Below are 18268 nucleotides of genomic sequence, written 5' to 3' on the forward strand. Positions count from 1 at the left end.
TACGTACCAACAAATCAAGGTTGGTCTACCAAAACGACAAAAAAAAAAAAAAAAAATCTAGATGCATAGAGTTTGTTAAAGACAATGCAGATTTGTGCTGCTCTAAACATTCAAATAAATTCCACAGCAACATCTCTTTCTATTAACCTTGTTACTCTGGATAATCTACTGAACACACTGACAACTGTTTTCATTTATCAGTCGGATAAAGTGGCTTCAATGAAAACTGATCAGTAAGGTGTGCATTATCCACACTAACCAGGATACCGATTTTCGGAAAGCCATGTTGCTGCTGAATGATTAAGTCTTTCCCATTTCCCATTCCCAAATGATGTTAACAGACTGAAAACGTGGATGTAAAACCAAATCTCTATGGAAGTCTAGATATCACTAGTGAGAAATTCAGGTGAACAGTCCCTTAAAGGGTGTTTAAATCAATATCAGGTAACAGCAATGGATGGGTTGCCCCTTTTTATCAACTTTCCTTAGTTTTTTAAGCCATTGACGAGGCTACTATTCCAACACCGTTCAGCCCATTCGATGGATGTAAAAACCGTTTACGTTGAACTGAAAGTCCGCACATTTACCACCAAGTCAACGTACAGTATTTGGGCTCTAATGTGCATCACAGAGCAAGAACAGCAGAAAATGTGTCACTGTCCAAATACTTACAGAATGTATTGTAAACTGTACTTATTACAGCCAAACAACTAAGCGCAAACAAACATTTTGGGATGACTGGAAATGCACCCGATTTCATCATCCCCATTCTCTCTTTTCTACATAAACCAGGCAATTTGAGCAGCAGTAGGTATACATCAAATGACCTCAATCTCTTACAGTGAGGCCGGGTAGTGAAGGGGTGTGGATCCTGTCGGGAAAGCCTTCCTAAGAGCCTGTTAGCCACAGTGTGACTCCACCCAGAGGCTCTGGATCACCTCAGACAGGGCTAGGTAAACACCTAGTTGGTCAAGGAATCCTCATGGGACCCTGAGACTACATCCCTGCAATCTCTGCTTGAAAAAGAAAAAAGGAAGAAAAACGCAGATACACCTCTTAATGCATGGTAAACAAGCTGGGTCACAGTGTATCTACCTCACTCTCAAGCTCAGAGAAACAGACAACTGAGAATTGAGGGCAAGGACAAAAGCTTCGCTTTCATTTGGCATGATTAGCAAATCAATGCTGTGTAGATTAGTTGTTTATTTCAAGGTTTCTGAAGTAAGTGCAACAACGGCTCACAATGAAAATAAAGTGAAGGGGTTGCATCCCTAATACAAATGTAGACAATCTTAGACTGATTATATTCTTTGAGAATGTAAGACACGAAGCAGGACTTTTGGAGCTTTTGTAATTAATAAATGATCATGTGTTGGCATTGAGTGATGCTTCAGGGATGCATACAAATGACACAGTAACAGCGAAATTAACTCCTCAGTGGGATTTATGAACTGGATATCAAACACAGTTGACAAATTGAAGAAAAAAAGGAAGTCTTTACAACATATATACACGCACAGGTTCTTCAGTGTCACGAAATTGGGATTTCAAAAGGTGATGTCGACGAAAACAAAAGATGACGCGTTTACTGTCGTTCAGTCGTCAAATAACTCCGGTCAGCGGAGACGGTGTGTACAGAAGGTTTGCTGACGTAACGTCAAAGGCTGTAGGTGTCCTCGGGTAACTCTCCCAGGAGCTCGTCCAGGTCATCATCTGCAGAGCAAGACACGCATAGAGAGGTAACAACATGCAGTAGTGTGTCATTCACATCGAATTCACTCCAATTCATCTGGTAGAAAGCTGGGAAATCATTACCTGCCTGGAATTGGATCGCTTCATGTAAATATTAGGGCTGAGCGATTAGTCGCTTTCAATTCAAATAAGTGATTTGAAAGAAATGAGATTAGCTACTTGTGAAGACTGCGACTAATTTAATGAATTTTCATTATTGTATTTAGTTTTTTCCATAAGGTAAATGCTGAAATAATGTTACACATCACAGATTGTTTTTTTTGTTTTTTTTACAATAGTTTCCTACTTTCAATGGCTAAAACAATTAATTGCAAATCAAAAAGTATCGGGGGGGCTATTTGAAAGTCTAATATCTGGCGGGAATTCCCCCCCCCCCCCAAAATGGTTCAGCTCAGGTAAACATGTAACCCGGATGTTTTTTTAAAGACTGATTTGCTCATTTTTGCCTTTATTATACCGCAGACAGTACAGAGGTAGACGGCAAATAAGCAGAAAGGAACTTTGTGGTTGAACTTTGACCGTTTAATGTTGTTCTGTGTATAGATAGAATCAAAAGGTAGTGTTCAGCGTGTCTATCAAAACAATACTCAGTCTCTTACACAAGGGATTGGCTCTGAAAATCAACATCAACTGCAACAGAGTTCCAAGAGCTGCTCAGACAGTACGTCCAGAGAGCCCAGAAAGGAGAGCAGTCAACAAAACATTAAGATGATCGTGTTACATAAATGTGCTCTGGGTCAATTTATCAAGTGAAAGGAAAAAAACACTTCACATTTCATTTTAGTTAAAGTCTCCAGAGTCCACAGCCAGGCTTTCTGTCTAAAAAAAGGATGTAATGGTCCTTACACACCAAAGGAACAGCTGGATGGATGATAAAACCATTTTTTGTTGCCATTGTTAAGCTATTGTTCAGAGGAAAGGCCACGTTGCTACGTAAATCCAAACGGTTTAACTTCTGCACAGTAATGGACTGCATTTACACTGTACGGCGCTTTTTAACCATTTCACCTCAGTTATCCTTCCACACACCGATGGCCATGAGGTTCCTGTCAAGCTCAGCTCCATTCAACGTTCATCAGTCTGACTCACGGTCTTTCAGCACGTTAGTGTCCTATAGCAGTGTAATAAATGTACATTTACTGTTTTTTTTTTACTTGCAAAGCTTTAGTGCGTTCCTTTTTGTTAATAATGAACGTGCGTTACATTCAAGCCATTGCCCAATGAGTTGCAACAAAGCTGATAAAGACTCGGCTCCACACAACTCTCTCTGTATGTCTCAGCATGGCTACGTTCAGAGGATTGTGTCGTCCGGCTACTTTCCCGCTCAGAAGCTTGAGTGAAGATAATGGCCTCTTCTGAAGAGGCCTTCATGTTTTTTTTAATCTTCTGTGTCCTCACTGACTTCTAGCAACTACGTGGAGGAGGGCTGGGGGCGCATGCGTGGTCACAGAAGGCTTGTATCATGTGGACGTGGCGACAGTGTTGTTATTTAGTACCTCATGGTGGCGACAGAAAATAGAAGAAAATTCACCCTCCTCAATATCTATCTATCTATCTATCCATCTATCCATCCACACACTGTTAAATGTTTTTTTATGACAATCCATTTAGTAAAAGTGTCCTGAATATTTGACTCTGGGCGAGTCTTTGACTGATGGACAGACATTAAGGTTGCCTGGAGCCATTTCACATGCCCAACTTGGCTCGTCTCCGATGGTTCATATAATTATGAAATGAATCGGAGTTGGCGGCTGATCACACCAATCGCGTCATTTTAGAAAACAATTTCAGCCTCTGCTAGCTTGTATGGAGAACCGTCATGTGCATCTGGATGTTTGCCATTTTACTGACTGAATAATAAAAAGAAAAGGAATCAAACTGAAACCTTTGGTTAGTTGCAGTTTGGGTGCAGAACCATGCAATCAAGCAAGTTTTGCTGCAGATTGGGTTCAGGTCAGCGAGTCAAAATGTTAATGTCTCAAACCATTACCAGAAGGTGTTGCTGTTCTAATCAGCAAAAACAAAAACTGGAGTCTGACAGTTGGCAACCCCCGGATGTGACTAGAATTAATCTCCATCTCTATTAGAGGACCCACCTGCATCCCAGCCTGAGTCCTGTGCTGCTGTGTTCCCAGAAGGGTCTCTGGAGCCTCTGCTGGACCCGCCTCCAGCGTCTCCTGGGGTTTTAGGGTCTTCGCCTGCTTCTGAGCATTTCCCCTCCTCTAGTCCTTCGTCATCCTCCTCGTCAAACATCAGCTGCATCCGGGACACGGGCTCCCGGAGGAGGGCGGAGGAAGGCCGAGCAGGTGGCTGCATCATCGGCTCCTGGATAGAAAAAAAAGAGAGACTGTTCTGATGGGCCAGCCGACAGGTTGACGGAGCTCTTGTGGATGACAGATTTCACATTTGTTGGGCTGTGCTATTCTGGTTTTTTAGGCTGCCGTGCTCACCAGGACGAGTGGGGGGAGCTGAGCGGAGGACAGGCTGACTCCATCGGGGGCGTAGATCCTCAGCAGGTTGTTGGGCGTCACGTTCAGGTAATGGTTACGATGGGAGGGAGAAAACACACCCACCTGTCCGTAGAGAGCGAGCCATACGTGGGTTAGTGGCCACTATATATATATATTCAGGTTAGGCTAAAATACTGAACTGCGGTTACCATCTTTAAAGTTTGAAGAAAGGGAAGAGGGGAGTCTCACTTGTTTGAGAAGGAGTACAGCTCCCACCTTCAGCTCCTCCACTCGGTCCTCCAGGAGACGCCGATGCACTGTTCCCTGAATCTCCCCTTCAGTCAGATAGACAGACAACAGAAGAATGAGACAATCCCAAAGAATCATTAAGAAACAATAAATGCTCGCGTCCAAGAGGTCCTTACTCTCAACTTACCATACAACTCACATATTGGTTTATGGGGGAGAAACAATAGCAATGAATTAAATGTGTGATGTTTAGCAAAATGAATCTTATGAAATATGCAATATTTAAGCAAATTAACATCTCCATTCTCTTGTTGATTGTAGACTTTTCATTTAAAACAATACTACACCAATTTAGCACTGCCTAACTTCACCCCACTCCTTATAGACAACTTTAAAAAATAAATAGGATAAAACTCGATACAGCCACATCGAAGGGGTTGTGTGTTTATGTGGCTGCAACTAAGAATCATTTTCCCTATCAATAAATCCCATTTATTTCCATTTACTACAAAGAATTTTGAAAATACCCAACTCCATCCAGAATTTGAGCCAACCTGTCAACAGGAAGGTTAAATGTTAGTATTTTTGCGGGATTAAAAAATAACCTTAAAAAAGGTGCAGTAATCAAAGCTGGGCAAAGTTTGTACATGGTTGAACTTATGCCACACAAATACCACTTCTTCTCCTTTAGAAGGAGAGGAGGAGGGAGCCCGCTGGAGACAAAAGCTGCCGACCTTCCAGCAGGTGGGATGCACATCACTGGCACAACTCTCCCTCGTGGTGTCACAGGCACTTCAAACCCACCCACTGCTAATCACTGCCCATCTACTGCCGTTGAATCACTAATGAGCACTTTAGTCCTGTGTTGAGTAGGACATCCGCTCCTAAGTGTTTAGTCAGCGTATCTTGTGTGGCTGCTCTCTGGCGGCCATGGCAACCGGCTAAGCTCAAGAGGAGGAGACAAAAAAAGCGTGACAGCTCATGGCGGAGCAGGAGAAGGTAAAGAGGCAAAGGCAAGAAGAAAGAGGCTTCCTGCTGTCGGGGCAGAACAGAGGAGTGTGTGTGCTGCATATGGACATATGCCTGAGTGTGTAATCAATAGAGCTGTAACGAGATACCGATCCCCAGATTTGGTTTGCATCACGTTTTTTGTCCCACAATTTAATAAAAAAACAAGATTTTTTTCTCTTTTTTTGGGGGGGGGGGTCACAAGGCATCATTTTGTCATCGATTACATGCCGCTTTGAAATTTATAGATAACGAATTATTTCAATTTCAATCGATCCAACACCAAAGATTCTATTGTACCTTAAACCACCGTTTCCAAAATCGTTTCAGTGGTTCATTAAGTCGTTGCAATGAAACCTAAGAATAATGGTAATGGTAACAGTCATGGACAATTCCGCTCCCAAGCTGTAGGGGGAACGAAGAGGACAAGTGCTTTGGTGCCTACAGTAAAGGTGCTGGTTGACAAGTAGCTAAAACGCTAGGTCTAGCACGTTAGCTAGCTAGTTCTTCATGGGTAACAACAAGTTATTTTCTCTGTGATTGTTTTAACAACAATCTTGGCTAACCCAAAAATTCCTCAGGCAAATTTACTGTATAGATAGACGACCAATCTAATGGTAATGTAGCCAGCTAGCCCACCCGTTTGTCTGCCTCAGTCTCCCAGCGCTGCGAGGTTTCAGTTGGGATGAGAGCCCTGGCAACAGCCCCGTCTGGGGGACACATCCACAGTCAGCCCCCCCGCTAGCTAGCAGCCAGCCTGGTCAGCCAGAGGGATCAACCGATATCAAATTTTATTTCTTCATCAGCCTTAGCTGATGACCGGTACAGGCTGCCGATTTTCTTGAGCCGATATTTGGAGCCGATACTGCTTTTGCTCCCCTCAATTTACATCGTAAAAATGTAAACCCTGACACACTGGATTTGTTTTCGGAAACTGCTCTGCCGTTTCTATAAAAATAATGAAACACAGATCAGTGTCACCTCTGCAATCATCTTACATTCATATCCCCCAAATTATGTGTGCAAGGTCCATTATATTGACGGGTGCACTGCAAATGGTTAACTATGCAAGGGTAAAATTCTTTCACGTGAACTGCAGCGTCTCCAGCAACACAGAGCTGCCTGTGGACGCCCGTCTGTAGATAATGCCGGGGGGAAAACTTTCACCGTACACAGCAGCCGCATATCCACCGATGCATAAAATCGGTCTATCACAAGTCAGCACTTACACCCGGACGCTAACGGCAGTCTACTGAACCATCGGGAAACAGACCCAGGCCCCCGAGTCAGAACAGCAGCCACTCGTAACGTTACACCACCCCAGTGTTGCGATTCGGCCTTCTCACACACACACACACACAGGTTTGTGGATCTGAGTGTCGCGATTTCGGTTTCATAACGCATATCGTTACAGCCCAAGTAATGTGTTCCTGCGGCTGAACTCTGCTCTCATACCTTGTGGAGCTCATTTAGGCGACTAATCAGTGAACAAATGGTCTCTCTCTCTCTCTGAGTGTGTGTGTGTGTGTGTGTGTCCATTACCTGTTGGGTCTTTAAACACAACCTTGGCGTCAGCATGTGTGGGGATGATGCTCTTCAGGAGCACGGCCATGTTGGGCACTTTGTTTCTCGCCAGCTGTTTCAGTGCAGCCTACAACGGTCGAGGGAAAACAACATGTCAGCCTGAATCAGACGAGGCAATGTTGAAGTGATTCTTTTGGAAATGTTCATGTGAGATAAATGCCTGTTATGTCACTATCAATCGTCGACTGAGGTAACACAATGTGGATTAAGCCTATGGCCCAGATATATTAATTCATATTCGGAAACAGAATTAGAAACTTGCGGTGCGCAGTTAGCGACTGGGAACCGAGTTTAAAAACCGGACCTGCAATTACGCCTCTTGCCATATTGTCCCGTACAGAAACGTAGTCTATTATTGAAACTTTACTAAGACACTGTGCGGGACTTTCACTTGTCCACGCACCTGTCTCACGCTGCAGATGTGCAAATTACTTTTCTGTTTTGAAAATGAAAAAAGGGTAAAAATTCCCTATTTCCAGCCTCTGAAATGTGAATAGGTTCTAGTTTTTTTTTTTCATTTGAGGACAACATGTTGGGCTTTAGAAAACAATGAGATATATATCTCTTATATCTTAAGTTTGCATTTTTACTCATTTATCAGAACTTTATTGTGATGTTCCTCTGTTCTGTTGTGATAATAAAACTAATTATATTATTTGAGTAAGAACTCATAAAAAAACTACAAATAACTAATGTTAAGGAAATCTGTTTTGTAACTCGTTTCTGGATTAAAAAATAAAAATTAAAAATACTGCATATCGGCATAACGAATTTTAAATAACCAAATATTTGTATTGGTATTGGCCTTAAAATTCCTTTATCGGTCGTGCATTAGACCAAACTAATCATGGAAATAACGGACAGATTTATAAACAGTGAAAACGACGGTTAGTTGCGGCCCTAACACAATCTACTGTGGGCTCCTCCTCTCGTTCAGCTGGTTGGGCGGACCGTGTTATTGGCCAGTCAATAGACATGGGGAGGGCTGTGTGTTCGTTGGTTTATTCATGAAAACAGGGGTTTGGGGAAAGTGAGGTTTATGTACATAGCCCAACCTGAATGAGCTTAGCCAGCATCCTGCCCCTGTCTCTGAGCATGCAGGTGCAGCCTCTGTCAACATGACCTCCGGCAGAACCCGTTTAAGCGCTCGCAACGACGCAACGCTGGCGAGTTATTCCACAGAGGACCGAACCCGGGGAGAGCCGAACAGCAGCAGACTCTCCATTAGAGTGATTGATGACTGATTGTACAGTTTATAATTGCAAAACTCCTGTGGTACAGCTCCTCCATTTGTCCTGATTAGGCCAATAGACCTCCAGCAGTGCCACGCAGTCTGCTATGATGGAGTAGAAATAAATAAAAACAACCGGCTTGACCTAAATAAAAACTTAACGCAAATGCTTGAACTGGACTGAAATGGGAAAGGGTTTTAAGGAAGACTTCCGCAGTGCAACTTTACGTGTGGAAGGGAACAACAAAACCCATGTGCACTGGTAACGGGTTGTCACCTTTCGGAGCACCATCACCACGCTGTAGGAGTGCAGGAAGCACGAGGGGTTCCTCTCATCCAATCCCATCTCAGCCTTCATCGCTGCCCAGGCACCGCCGCTGAACTCCTCCTCTTCAGTCTGCGAGCTGGAGCCCTTTGAAATCAAGTCACACCGCTTATACACTCCCAAAGACTAACAGTTACTGTGCACACCTGGCTTAAAACATATGTATCCGGTTTAAAGCCTCTCTGCCTCTTTAAGTGCTCAGATGGTCAATCGGATTTCCTGAAACTCCATTTCACACCGCCGTCTGGACCACTTAAATGTCTCGTTTTGAAGGTACAACGTCCATAAACAGAAAAATAAACCAAGACCTAACGTCAAGTCATGTCACAAACATCAAAGCACGTTGTAATTACTAAATAGTGAAAGCCTCAGATCCTTCTATGAGCTGCTGTCAGCAAGACAACAAAAGTCATGTTGGAAACAAGGAAAGTCTTGTCAGCTGCAGACGGGAAAATTATTAGTTCTAGCTTCTCTGGTCCACACACAAATGTGCCTGGTCTGACTTTGTTAGGTCATTTATTGTTTCTCTTGACGTAATAACTTGATAAAAACATCAATTCCGTGAAAGCAAATCCATCTCAATTCTATCCTCACTTATTCTGTTCTGTGTTGCACAGAGGAGGAAGCTATCCCAGCATGCACTGGGTGAGACGCAGACGGGAGGGCCGTTGCGGGCACTTGTTTCCCATTGATGATGAAAACAAATCTCTCTTTTGTTTCAGATACAAACCTAAAAAAACACTTTCAAAATTGAGAGGAGGAACGTCCCAGGAGGACCTGAAGGCAACACTGAGTGTAGTTCAGTGTGAATATGACCAGCCGCAGGCATTAGGAGGAGAGGTGTGTGGAAATGTCTACTCATTTACATTAGCTGAAAGAATTTGTCAATAAACAGAAAATTATTCTGGAACTACTTTGACAATATCCATTAATCATTTTTAATGTAATTAAACAGTAATTCACCGGTTCCAGTTCCACATGTGTGGATATTTGCTTTTGGAACTGTTGATCAGAGAAAACAAGACATTTGAATTTTCTTCATCCTGATTATTCTCTGAATACTATTCTCTGACATTTTATAGACCAAATAATTCAAAGAATGGTCCAGAAAAGAATCAATTAATTTGAGGATAGAGATGAAAACATGCTTCCATGAATTTAACGCACATATCTGTCGGTGCTTTCATTACCTGGCTTGGCGACCGGGCCACAACACCGTGAGCAGGAGTCTGAGGAACAGAAACCACGATGTGGTCCAGGCTCTGACCCTGCGGCTGAGAGAGAGGACTTAAATTATCACATGGCACCATGGTGGGAAAACAATAGACCCCAACAGATGTCCATTAAAGCTTGGCCAGCAAAAACCACAGACCTGCAGCGTATTCTCTAACCATGAGGTTGAGATCACGTTGAGCTCTGATGCTTCGGATGAGGAGGAAACATGGGGGGGGCTCGATGAAACATACCTGCTGTGGCAAGAATCCAGCGGGGCCGGGGAAGCGCCGGGTCCTGGGCTGGTGAGGCTCAGAGCGAGGCCGCTTCTTAGGATGCTTATTGGAGGCTGAGACCAACTGGACCAGGTGGTTGGTGAGGACCGGTGTGTGAAGGGGATAAGGGCTCAGAGAGCTCACACAGGGGGAGGAAGAGGACGCTGGGGAGACCGTCTCAAAGAGGACGCGTGTCTGAGGGGAGGGCACGGGAGATGCCCATGGTCTCTGAGGTCTGTTTAGTGTCCTGGTAATGAGGCTGGGGCCAGGAGAAGGCGCAGTAAGGCCAGGAAAAACACCAGGACTCTGTGGAGGGGCTGGCACGCAAAGAGCACGGGGATTCAGGGATCGCAGAACAGGAGTGGGGGAGCTCCGAGGAGGTAGGTCACGAGTAGATGAGCCAGAAGCCTGGCGTGCAGTGCTTAAGTCTCTCAGGGTCCGATTAGGTTGTGTCTGACTCGCCCCACAGGTCGGGGGGCGCAGCGTTTTGGCAAAAAAAGCAGGACTGACCGCGGGCGCAGGTGGGGTTGGAGCACGAGGCTGCCCCGTGTGGCCGTCAAACTCATCCAGATCTGCCAGATCAACATCCCAATCATCAAAATCATCCTGAGCCACGCTGGGCTTCTGCGGCCCCTCGGGGTTGCCGCCACTCTGTTCTGAGGCCAAAAGAGGCTGAGAGGTGTTCGGCGTGGGAGGGCGGGGCTGAGCGGAGCTCCAACCCAGAGCAACAGTTTGTCCAGCAGCAGTGTGCGTGCTGCTCCTTGATGCTGTGCCATTACACAGGACGGCTGATCTCTCTCCAGTTTGCCTGAGGCACTTTTTCTCCTCCGGCTGTCTGTGAGCAACAGAGGAAGCCCGCAGAGTGCAGGATGACACAGCAGATGCTACATCGGCTGGTCCAGACGCTGAGCGGACATCCCAGTCTGTCCCGAGCAGGTCCTGGGAGAGAAACACACACACACACACACACACACACACACACACACACACACACACACACACACACACACACAGTGATAGTGATAGTGATAGGGAACAGAAGGAGGATCATTATGTTACAGAAGCTGAGCAGCCTTTATTAACAGTTAAGTAAGATCAGGTGTGTCGGCGTCTGCTGGGACTCACCTCATCATCAAAGTCCTCACCAATGCTAAACAGGCCAGTTAATCTGCAGGTCTGTAACAAAGGTAACAACCGATATTTAAATGTCTTCACGTCATGTGACTTAACGACATGAAACTTAATAAACGTGTCATGAACTAGTGTGTCGCCTATGTGCGTTAAACGCCTTGGTAGCATAGCTTAGTTAGCTAGCTAGCTAGCTCAGGTTGTTTTTATTTGTTTGATGGATTGGTTCACTTACCATCGCAGTCATGAGATATCGCGATGGAAGCTGTATTTGATCAGTTTGCACCCAAAACTTACTGTGACATCGGATGCCATTCAATCACTGCGTATAAATAGTTATTTTGTTGTTTGGCTCCCACAGCCAGAGAGCTAAATGAAAACTTTAGGTGGGTTGAGCTACTGCTAGGTGCCGCGCCGTCACGTTCAAACACGACGTAATGACGTAGGAGAGGTTTTACAAAGAGGGTTAGGACACAGCGTGACGATTCACTCCTCCCACCCAAGTATCTTCGTTTTTCGTTTCATTTAGCTAAAGTACATCGATTTTGCTCCGTTATATCTCAATTCCTGGTTTAAATTAAAACTATTCCTAAAAAATATACTTAAAATAAAACATAAAACTAAAAAACTAAATCCACTCTCGTGCAATCACCACAAACCATTTCACCATCAAAAGTGAGTGGACTCCCTCCAGCACTCCCCATGACACCCCTATGGTAGATGCCACAACCAAGCCATGAAATCAGCTCCTTTACATCTTCTGGGTGATCTTTTACTGGGCCACTGCACCAAATCAAAATCCTATCAGTTTTACATTCGAAAGGACAGATTATCCTAAAACAATGTACCAGTAATGTTAGGGCTGAATCATTTTCCAAACTTAAATTAGTTATTATTGTTTTTATGAAACCGTGTCACACTGCATGTCCAAATCATAGACTGTATATTTATTAATAATAACGGTCTATGGTCCATACTCAGAATTTCTAAAAGAAATACATGCCATTAATGCTTGTGTTGTCTTCCCGTCAAAATTGAAAATCAAAACTTTTGTTGATGCTTTTTATCAATGTTTGTATCTTTTTATCATGTTTTTGTCCCTTTTTTCAACATTTTTTTCAATGTTTGTCACTGTTTTGAAGTTTAACATTACGTAACACTAACTTATTAACTTCTGTTTTCCAGTTATTTTTAAAATTTTTGGTGAATAAACCTAATTTAAAGAAAATTATACCTAATGTTTGAGTTATAAAAGCAGAAAATATGATTTTTTTTTGACTAAAATTAAAGGAATGTATGTTGATGGATAATCACAAACTGGAATATGTCAACTTTTGCTCAATACTATTTCAAAACCACTTCGATTTGTTTTTCAAATACTCTAAAATTGAATAAGACACCCCAAAATGAATGAAAGTAGAGACCTGTACTTGCCAAAGAGCGTAGTGTGGAATCAATCATGTTATTTTGGGTAATTAAAAAGAACATTAATATAGGAAAATGGGTCAATTTGACCAGAGGACAACATGAGGGTTAAGGATGATCTCACAATGCTTTGTCATCACTGTGCCTTTAAATCAGATGGAAGTTGTAAATGGCTCAGGTTATATCCATAGACAGTGGGTTATATCAAGTAGGCCTATGGTTGCCAACTCTTCCAGTATCACACACACACTGATGATACACTTTAAAAGCTTTTGATCTTCAATTGACACCTGACAATACCACAGGGCCTCCAATATAGCTGGATTGAGATGCTGTCTAAAGTGACATTTCTTGGTTCTATTGTTAAATTGACAGTATGGGGGATATAATTACTGGATCAATACTGCAGTCTGGTGGCCATTTAAGGTAATACAAGTATCAGCTTGCCTTCTGCTCTATTAATAACTACACTAGTGCTGGAGTCTTTTTGAGCAACAAGCTTCTGACTGTGTCCATTAATGAAGGGCATTTCATTTTGAGTTTGTAATATTTGACATAAAAAGGAAGCAAGGCTTGAATTGTGATTTAAATTCAGAAAGTTTTCACTTGACCTCTGCTTGGACCCCTGTGACTCAAACAGTTCCAGTGAAGGGTGAGTATAAGCTGCAGGCTAACATTTCCTCTGAAAAGTAACGGCACAGTGCTTCAGAGGCAAGACCTTGTTGCTTTGAGAGGAGTTTAACGTGCGGATTTACAGGAAAGTGGCATCAAAATCTACTTTTGAACTTCTTTGTACGACTTGTCAAACTTTCTGTCGGGCTCACTTTAAGGTGCCATGTCAAAGGACACATTTCCGTTCACTTCCACCTCACTGCGCTCCCTGAGACTGGAGCAGGAGCTTCAGGAGTGGGAGGATGCTCGGCAAGCGTTGGCTCACAGGAGAGCCATGACAAGGGCCCCGCTGCCCCGGGCCCCCAGGCCTCCTCCCAGGCAACCACGGCTCCAGGAGGTCCGGGCCCCTCCACCCCAGGTCCGGTGCAGAGACGCGGCCGTGCACAACACCTTCATGTGGGGGGACATGAAAGGAGTGTATGCAGTGCTGAAGGACCCTGCGATGGTCAACGCCCTGATGGAGACGGTGCATGAGGAGATGCTGTGGACTCCAGAGATGGGTACGGGTTCAAGATCACTTACAATACAAAGACTATATTTTGTCCAGTGAGTTTCCACTAATGCCTTCCGGATGGCGCTATCCGCCGCCTCCTGGAAAAACTAACCATCGCTCCAAATGGTTTATTCACTCTGAAATTAAGCTTCTGAATGCGGCGCGGCTGTCCTGAATTTGATGTATTTTGCACAAAACTCATATTGGTTGGTTTCAAAATTGGTATTATAATTGGTTATGTGCAATACACTCTACACTTTATCGATTTTATTATTCTATTTCGTCTTTCTTTATCTTTAACTTTATTCAGTTCTTATTTCAAATATTTTCTTGTAGCCTATACTTCTGGATCTCGCACTTTCCCACAGGCCTTTTCACTAGGCTCTCCGTCACTGACTGGCAGTATGAATGTGTGTATAGGCCTGTGCTTCAGTGGACTGTAGAAACTGAATTGCTCTTTGGGGATCGATACAGCTATCTGATTGGCTGTATAATCTCACTTAAATGCTGTCAACACTGAACAGGCTTCCTCTGCCTCTTTCAGGCATGTGGACGTTGAGCTCCAAGGTGAAGCAGACTTCAGCATTACGTCTGGCTGCCAGCAGAGGACACACAGGGTGTGTGGAGGAGCTGCTGTTCCGTGGAGCTGAGGTGAACGCTGACCCCGGAGGTTACACGGCCCTCCATGATGCCTGTATGGGCGGCCATGCTCTTTGTGTCCAGCTGCTGCTTTCTCATGGAGCAGATCCTGACCTGCTGGCGGCAGACGGCAGCTCTCCTCTCCACCTCTGCACCTCCGCCCAGTCATTGCAGTGAGTGTTGTTAGAGGAGCTGACGACTAACCGTTTGTAGGCACACTATATATTCATATCAATAATCTCTATTAGGCCCAGTTCCACCACTGAAGTTGTTTTATGTTCATATTCACTTACTGTGCAAAAATGTTCATTTCTAAAGAGTTATTTCCTCCTACTGTGATAAGAGTCTAATTTAAAAACCTAATTTTCTCACAATGAGACAAGTGGCTCACGCAGAATGTAAGAAAATGGAAATCTCTTTGAAAACCGAAAGATTTTAAATCTTCTTTCTTCCAAGAAACTATTGTTAGAGAGAGAAAACGGGATGTTTTTGCAACTATGAGCCTTTTGTTCCAGGTGTGCTGAGTTACTGCTAGACGGAGGTGCAGAGGTCAATGTGAGGATGAGGCAGTCGAGGCTCACACCTCTGCACGTGGCCGCCCGGCGAGCCCTGGAGGAGCATGTGGAACTCTTCCTCAGCCACGGAGCAGATGTGGCAGCCACAAATCAAGAGGGGGAGACCCCTCTGAACGCGGCATGCTCCGGTGCCGAGAGGCCCTCTGAGGCCGGCCGCTATCTACGTGTGATTCAGAAGCTGCTGGATGCAGGAGCTGATCCCAGAACGGCAGGCAGGAAGCAGCACACCCCTCTGCACAATGCCTGTGCAAACTGCAGCCCCCGAATCGTGGACGTCCTCCTGCAGCATGGAGCCAAGGCAGATGTTGCCAACTGTGCAGGATACACACCAATGGACTGTCTGTTACAGGTAGCTAATAGAGGGTTGGGGGATGTCAGGGTTGGTTATTAACAGTTATGTGAAACTGCAAAGACGTGACGTTTAGAATCTGATTAATCCAGTGGAGTAATAGTCGTTGTTGTTTTTTTACTTTTAAGCTCACTTTTTGCTTGTTTTTATAGGTGGTTGAGGATTACCCGGGCCAGCAACCTGAAGCTGTAGCACGGTCACTCCTGAACCACGGAGCTCAGCCTGTTTCACCAAAGGTTAAAAACAACGACACTGAGAGAATGTGACACTGATACATGTAAATTGATCCGTTTTGTAATGCACACCTGGTCGACAGGTGAGTAACTAGTAACAGAAATGGTTAAACTCCCCAAATTCTCAATGGGAAACTAGAACATCTTTATACTGCAGCCACAGATTGTAGCAACCAATCAGAACACAGGGTAAATTCAACAATTGAGACAATAACCACATAAATAATGAATAAACATTATACGGGAAAATCTCTAAAATTATATTATAATAATACTCTTTATAACAAGAAATGTTCATCAAACAACACCCAGTCGCGGTCTCATATCTGAACTACAAACAACATCATGAACTTAATTTAGAAAATGTACCAAATTGTTATGTTTCTGAAGTATATCAATGAAGACAACAGAATCCCTTACTATTAAAGCTTTAGTGAGTAACTTTTTGACACTGGTTACATTCAAGCCAGTACAGAATCTGGCAACTCTCCATTGACAAGTGTTAACTTCCTTGAAGGCGGGTACTCCGTTGAAGGTTAAAACTATTGGATCTGCCCCGAGCCACTCTGGATCTGTCGTAACCAATCGCTAACCTTTGGTCGTTAGCGTTAGCCTTAGCCAACTCCTTCACCACTAACGGGGCGAGCTGGAAAATCACATTTTTCAGCAAAGATTATTCTGGCTCGGGCTTTAACTTCTGGGAATTCGGACCAAAGGGCTTTGCTAGCATCTTTCTCCGCCGCCAATAGTACTAGTATTAGTATTTCTTTAACTGTCTATTTAGTACAGAACTCACTGAAGCTTACCAAAATGCAACGTCATCGTTCTCAGCCACTCCCTCTGTTTGCTGATTGCTATGTTCAGAAGATTGTGTCGTCCGGCGACTTTCCCGCACAGAAGCTCGATTGAAGACGATGAACTCTTCTGAAGAGGCAGTCATGTTTTTTTAAATCCTCCGTGTCCTCCTTGGCTACTAGCGACTGCGTGGAGAAAGGGTGGGAGATGTGTGCGATCACAGAAAGCTTGTGTTATGTAGACGGACAGTTTTGTAGTCATCACTTAAGTCATTAACTTAAGCAAATGTGACGTCACGAGAGCGCTGTAGCTGTTCGTACTCGCGACACTAGTTGCAGTCTTCTCCTGAACAGAGGTGGCGCTAAGGAGGAAAGCCTACGACTTCTGCCAGCGAGATCTACGTCATGTTGACGTCACATTGGCGCGCGCACGCTTGGATGCGTTGACTGTAAAATGGCCTTTAGAAGGAAAAAGTCCAATACTACAAAACATCTGGCCAATATACAGTATTAATGCAATAAAAATGTGTTTAAATAGTGAAAACAATAACAATATGAGGGCAAGAAATAATCTAATTTCAAAGCATAAAAGGTCGTAGCACATGTAATACTGTGAGTATCAAGTCGGACGGACGAGGATTAACCTTTTCAGGTAGTTTGACTCCAGAACTTTTTTAACAAGTTGGATCTTTGCTCTGCACAGATGTTGAAGCAGTGTGTCCTCTCTCCTGCCACTCTGGAGGTGATGCTGAACTCGTACACATCCATCCCTCCCTGTGAGTGGATGGACTCCCTGTCCACTGAGATATACAAGGTGAGCGGCATTTAAATCGCCTCTTCTTGTCTCGTTTCCTATCCAGTGCTCTAAAGTGGTTTTGTTTGTCCCTTCACTGCCTCAGGAGCACCGGCCTTTCTTCGACCTGGTGCGTCAGCGGAGCGGCCAGCCTCGCTCTCTGCAGCATCTCTGCCGGTGTGCTTTACGCCTGCGCCTCGGAGGCCGATGTTTTGCAGCAGTCAGTGAACTGGACATTCCGAGCTCTGTAAGGGATTACTTGCTGCTGTGTAAGGACGGGACGCTCCAGTGACTTCATGCTGTGTGTGTGTGTGTGTGTGTGTGTGTATATGTATAAATTGGTTTTTAAATATTTAAAAAAAAGATTTTTGTTAGTTTACAATAACCTATTTCAGTTACTTTTTTTCAAACTAACACTTTTTTTGTCAACTTGAAACACTTTCAGATGGACTTTCTGTAAGAAAATACAAATAAACACAACTTTACCCCGTGTTGGAGTATTATTAACTTTTAATTTGTTTACATTGTAATGGTTGGTTGGTAGTATTGTTTTAACACTGTCAGCAACAAAGTGCTTGATATTTAACTTAATAACATTACTGTTGCATGCAAAAATAAGCCTACAGTATTTACATGCATAGCTTCTTTGAACAGGATAAACACAAATGGAATATCATATACACCACTAGTACTAATAGTAGTACTAATACTGGGGCAGTAATATGCTTTTGTTATTCTTGCATTTTCCATAAAAACTGGCCAGAATATACATGAAGAGATCAGTGTGCAAATTATGCTACTTTATTTACTTAACATTTGCTCATAATTACTTTTTAAGCCTCCGTTTGAAATTTAATTAAAGATAAAGGAAAAAATAAATGTACAGGATGTATTTTGGATAAAATGTTGTATGCTGTGTGCAGAACAGGCAGTGGTGGAGAAATGATTGAGATTCTTTAGAAAAAATACTAATACTGCTGTGAATATAATCTTACTGTTTATAATAATAATAATAATAATAATAAACTTTATTTCAGACCCAGGGGGATCCATATCAAAATAAGAACATATACAAACACAA

The 18268-nt window shown here is 43.5% G+C and overlaps 2 protein-coding genes across 2 annotated transcripts; one reads left to right on the forward strand and one right to left on the reverse strand.

Moving 5' to 3' along the window:
- Positions 1–1188: 1188 nt before the first annotated feature.
- Positions 1189–11729, reverse strand: hrob (homologous recombination factor with OB-fold). The gene is made up of 10 exons (XM_034894031.1): positions 11450–11729; positions 11212–11262; positions 10066–11025; positions 9790–9873; positions 8552–8686; positions 7002–7110; positions 4452–4537; positions 4203–4325; positions 3849–4077; positions 1189–1713 (listed from the first exon to the last, which is right to left on the reverse strand). Exons 1-10 carry the CDS (start codon positions 11459–11461, stop codon positions 1658–1660), a joined length of 1845 nt encoding a protein of 614 aa, XP_034749922.1. The 5' UTR covers positions 11462–11729; the 3' UTR covers positions 1189–1657.
- Positions 11730–12805: 1076 nt separating this feature from the next.
- Positions 12806–17516, forward strand: asb16 (ankyrin repeat and SOCS box containing 16). The gene is made up of 7 exons (XM_034894035.1): positions 12806–13291; positions 13470–13811; positions 14349–14616; positions 14959–15367; positions 15520–15603; positions 17098–17208; positions 17294–17516. The coding sequence occupies exons 2-7, from the start codon at positions 13475–13477 to the stop codon at positions 17477–17479; spliced, it is 1395 nt and encodes a 464-aa protein (XP_034749926.1). The 5' UTR covers positions 12806–13291; positions 13470–13474; the 3' UTR covers positions 17480–17516.
- Positions 17517–18268: the final 752 nt, after the last annotated feature.

Source organism: Etheostoma cragini, chromosome 15, assembly GCF_013103735.1.
Source record: "Etheostoma cragini isolate CJK2018 chromosome 15, CSU_Ecrag_1.0, whole genome shotgun sequence".
NCBI classification, from domain to species: Eukaryota; Metazoa; Chordata; class Actinopteri; order Perciformes; family Percidae; genus Etheostoma; species Etheostoma cragini.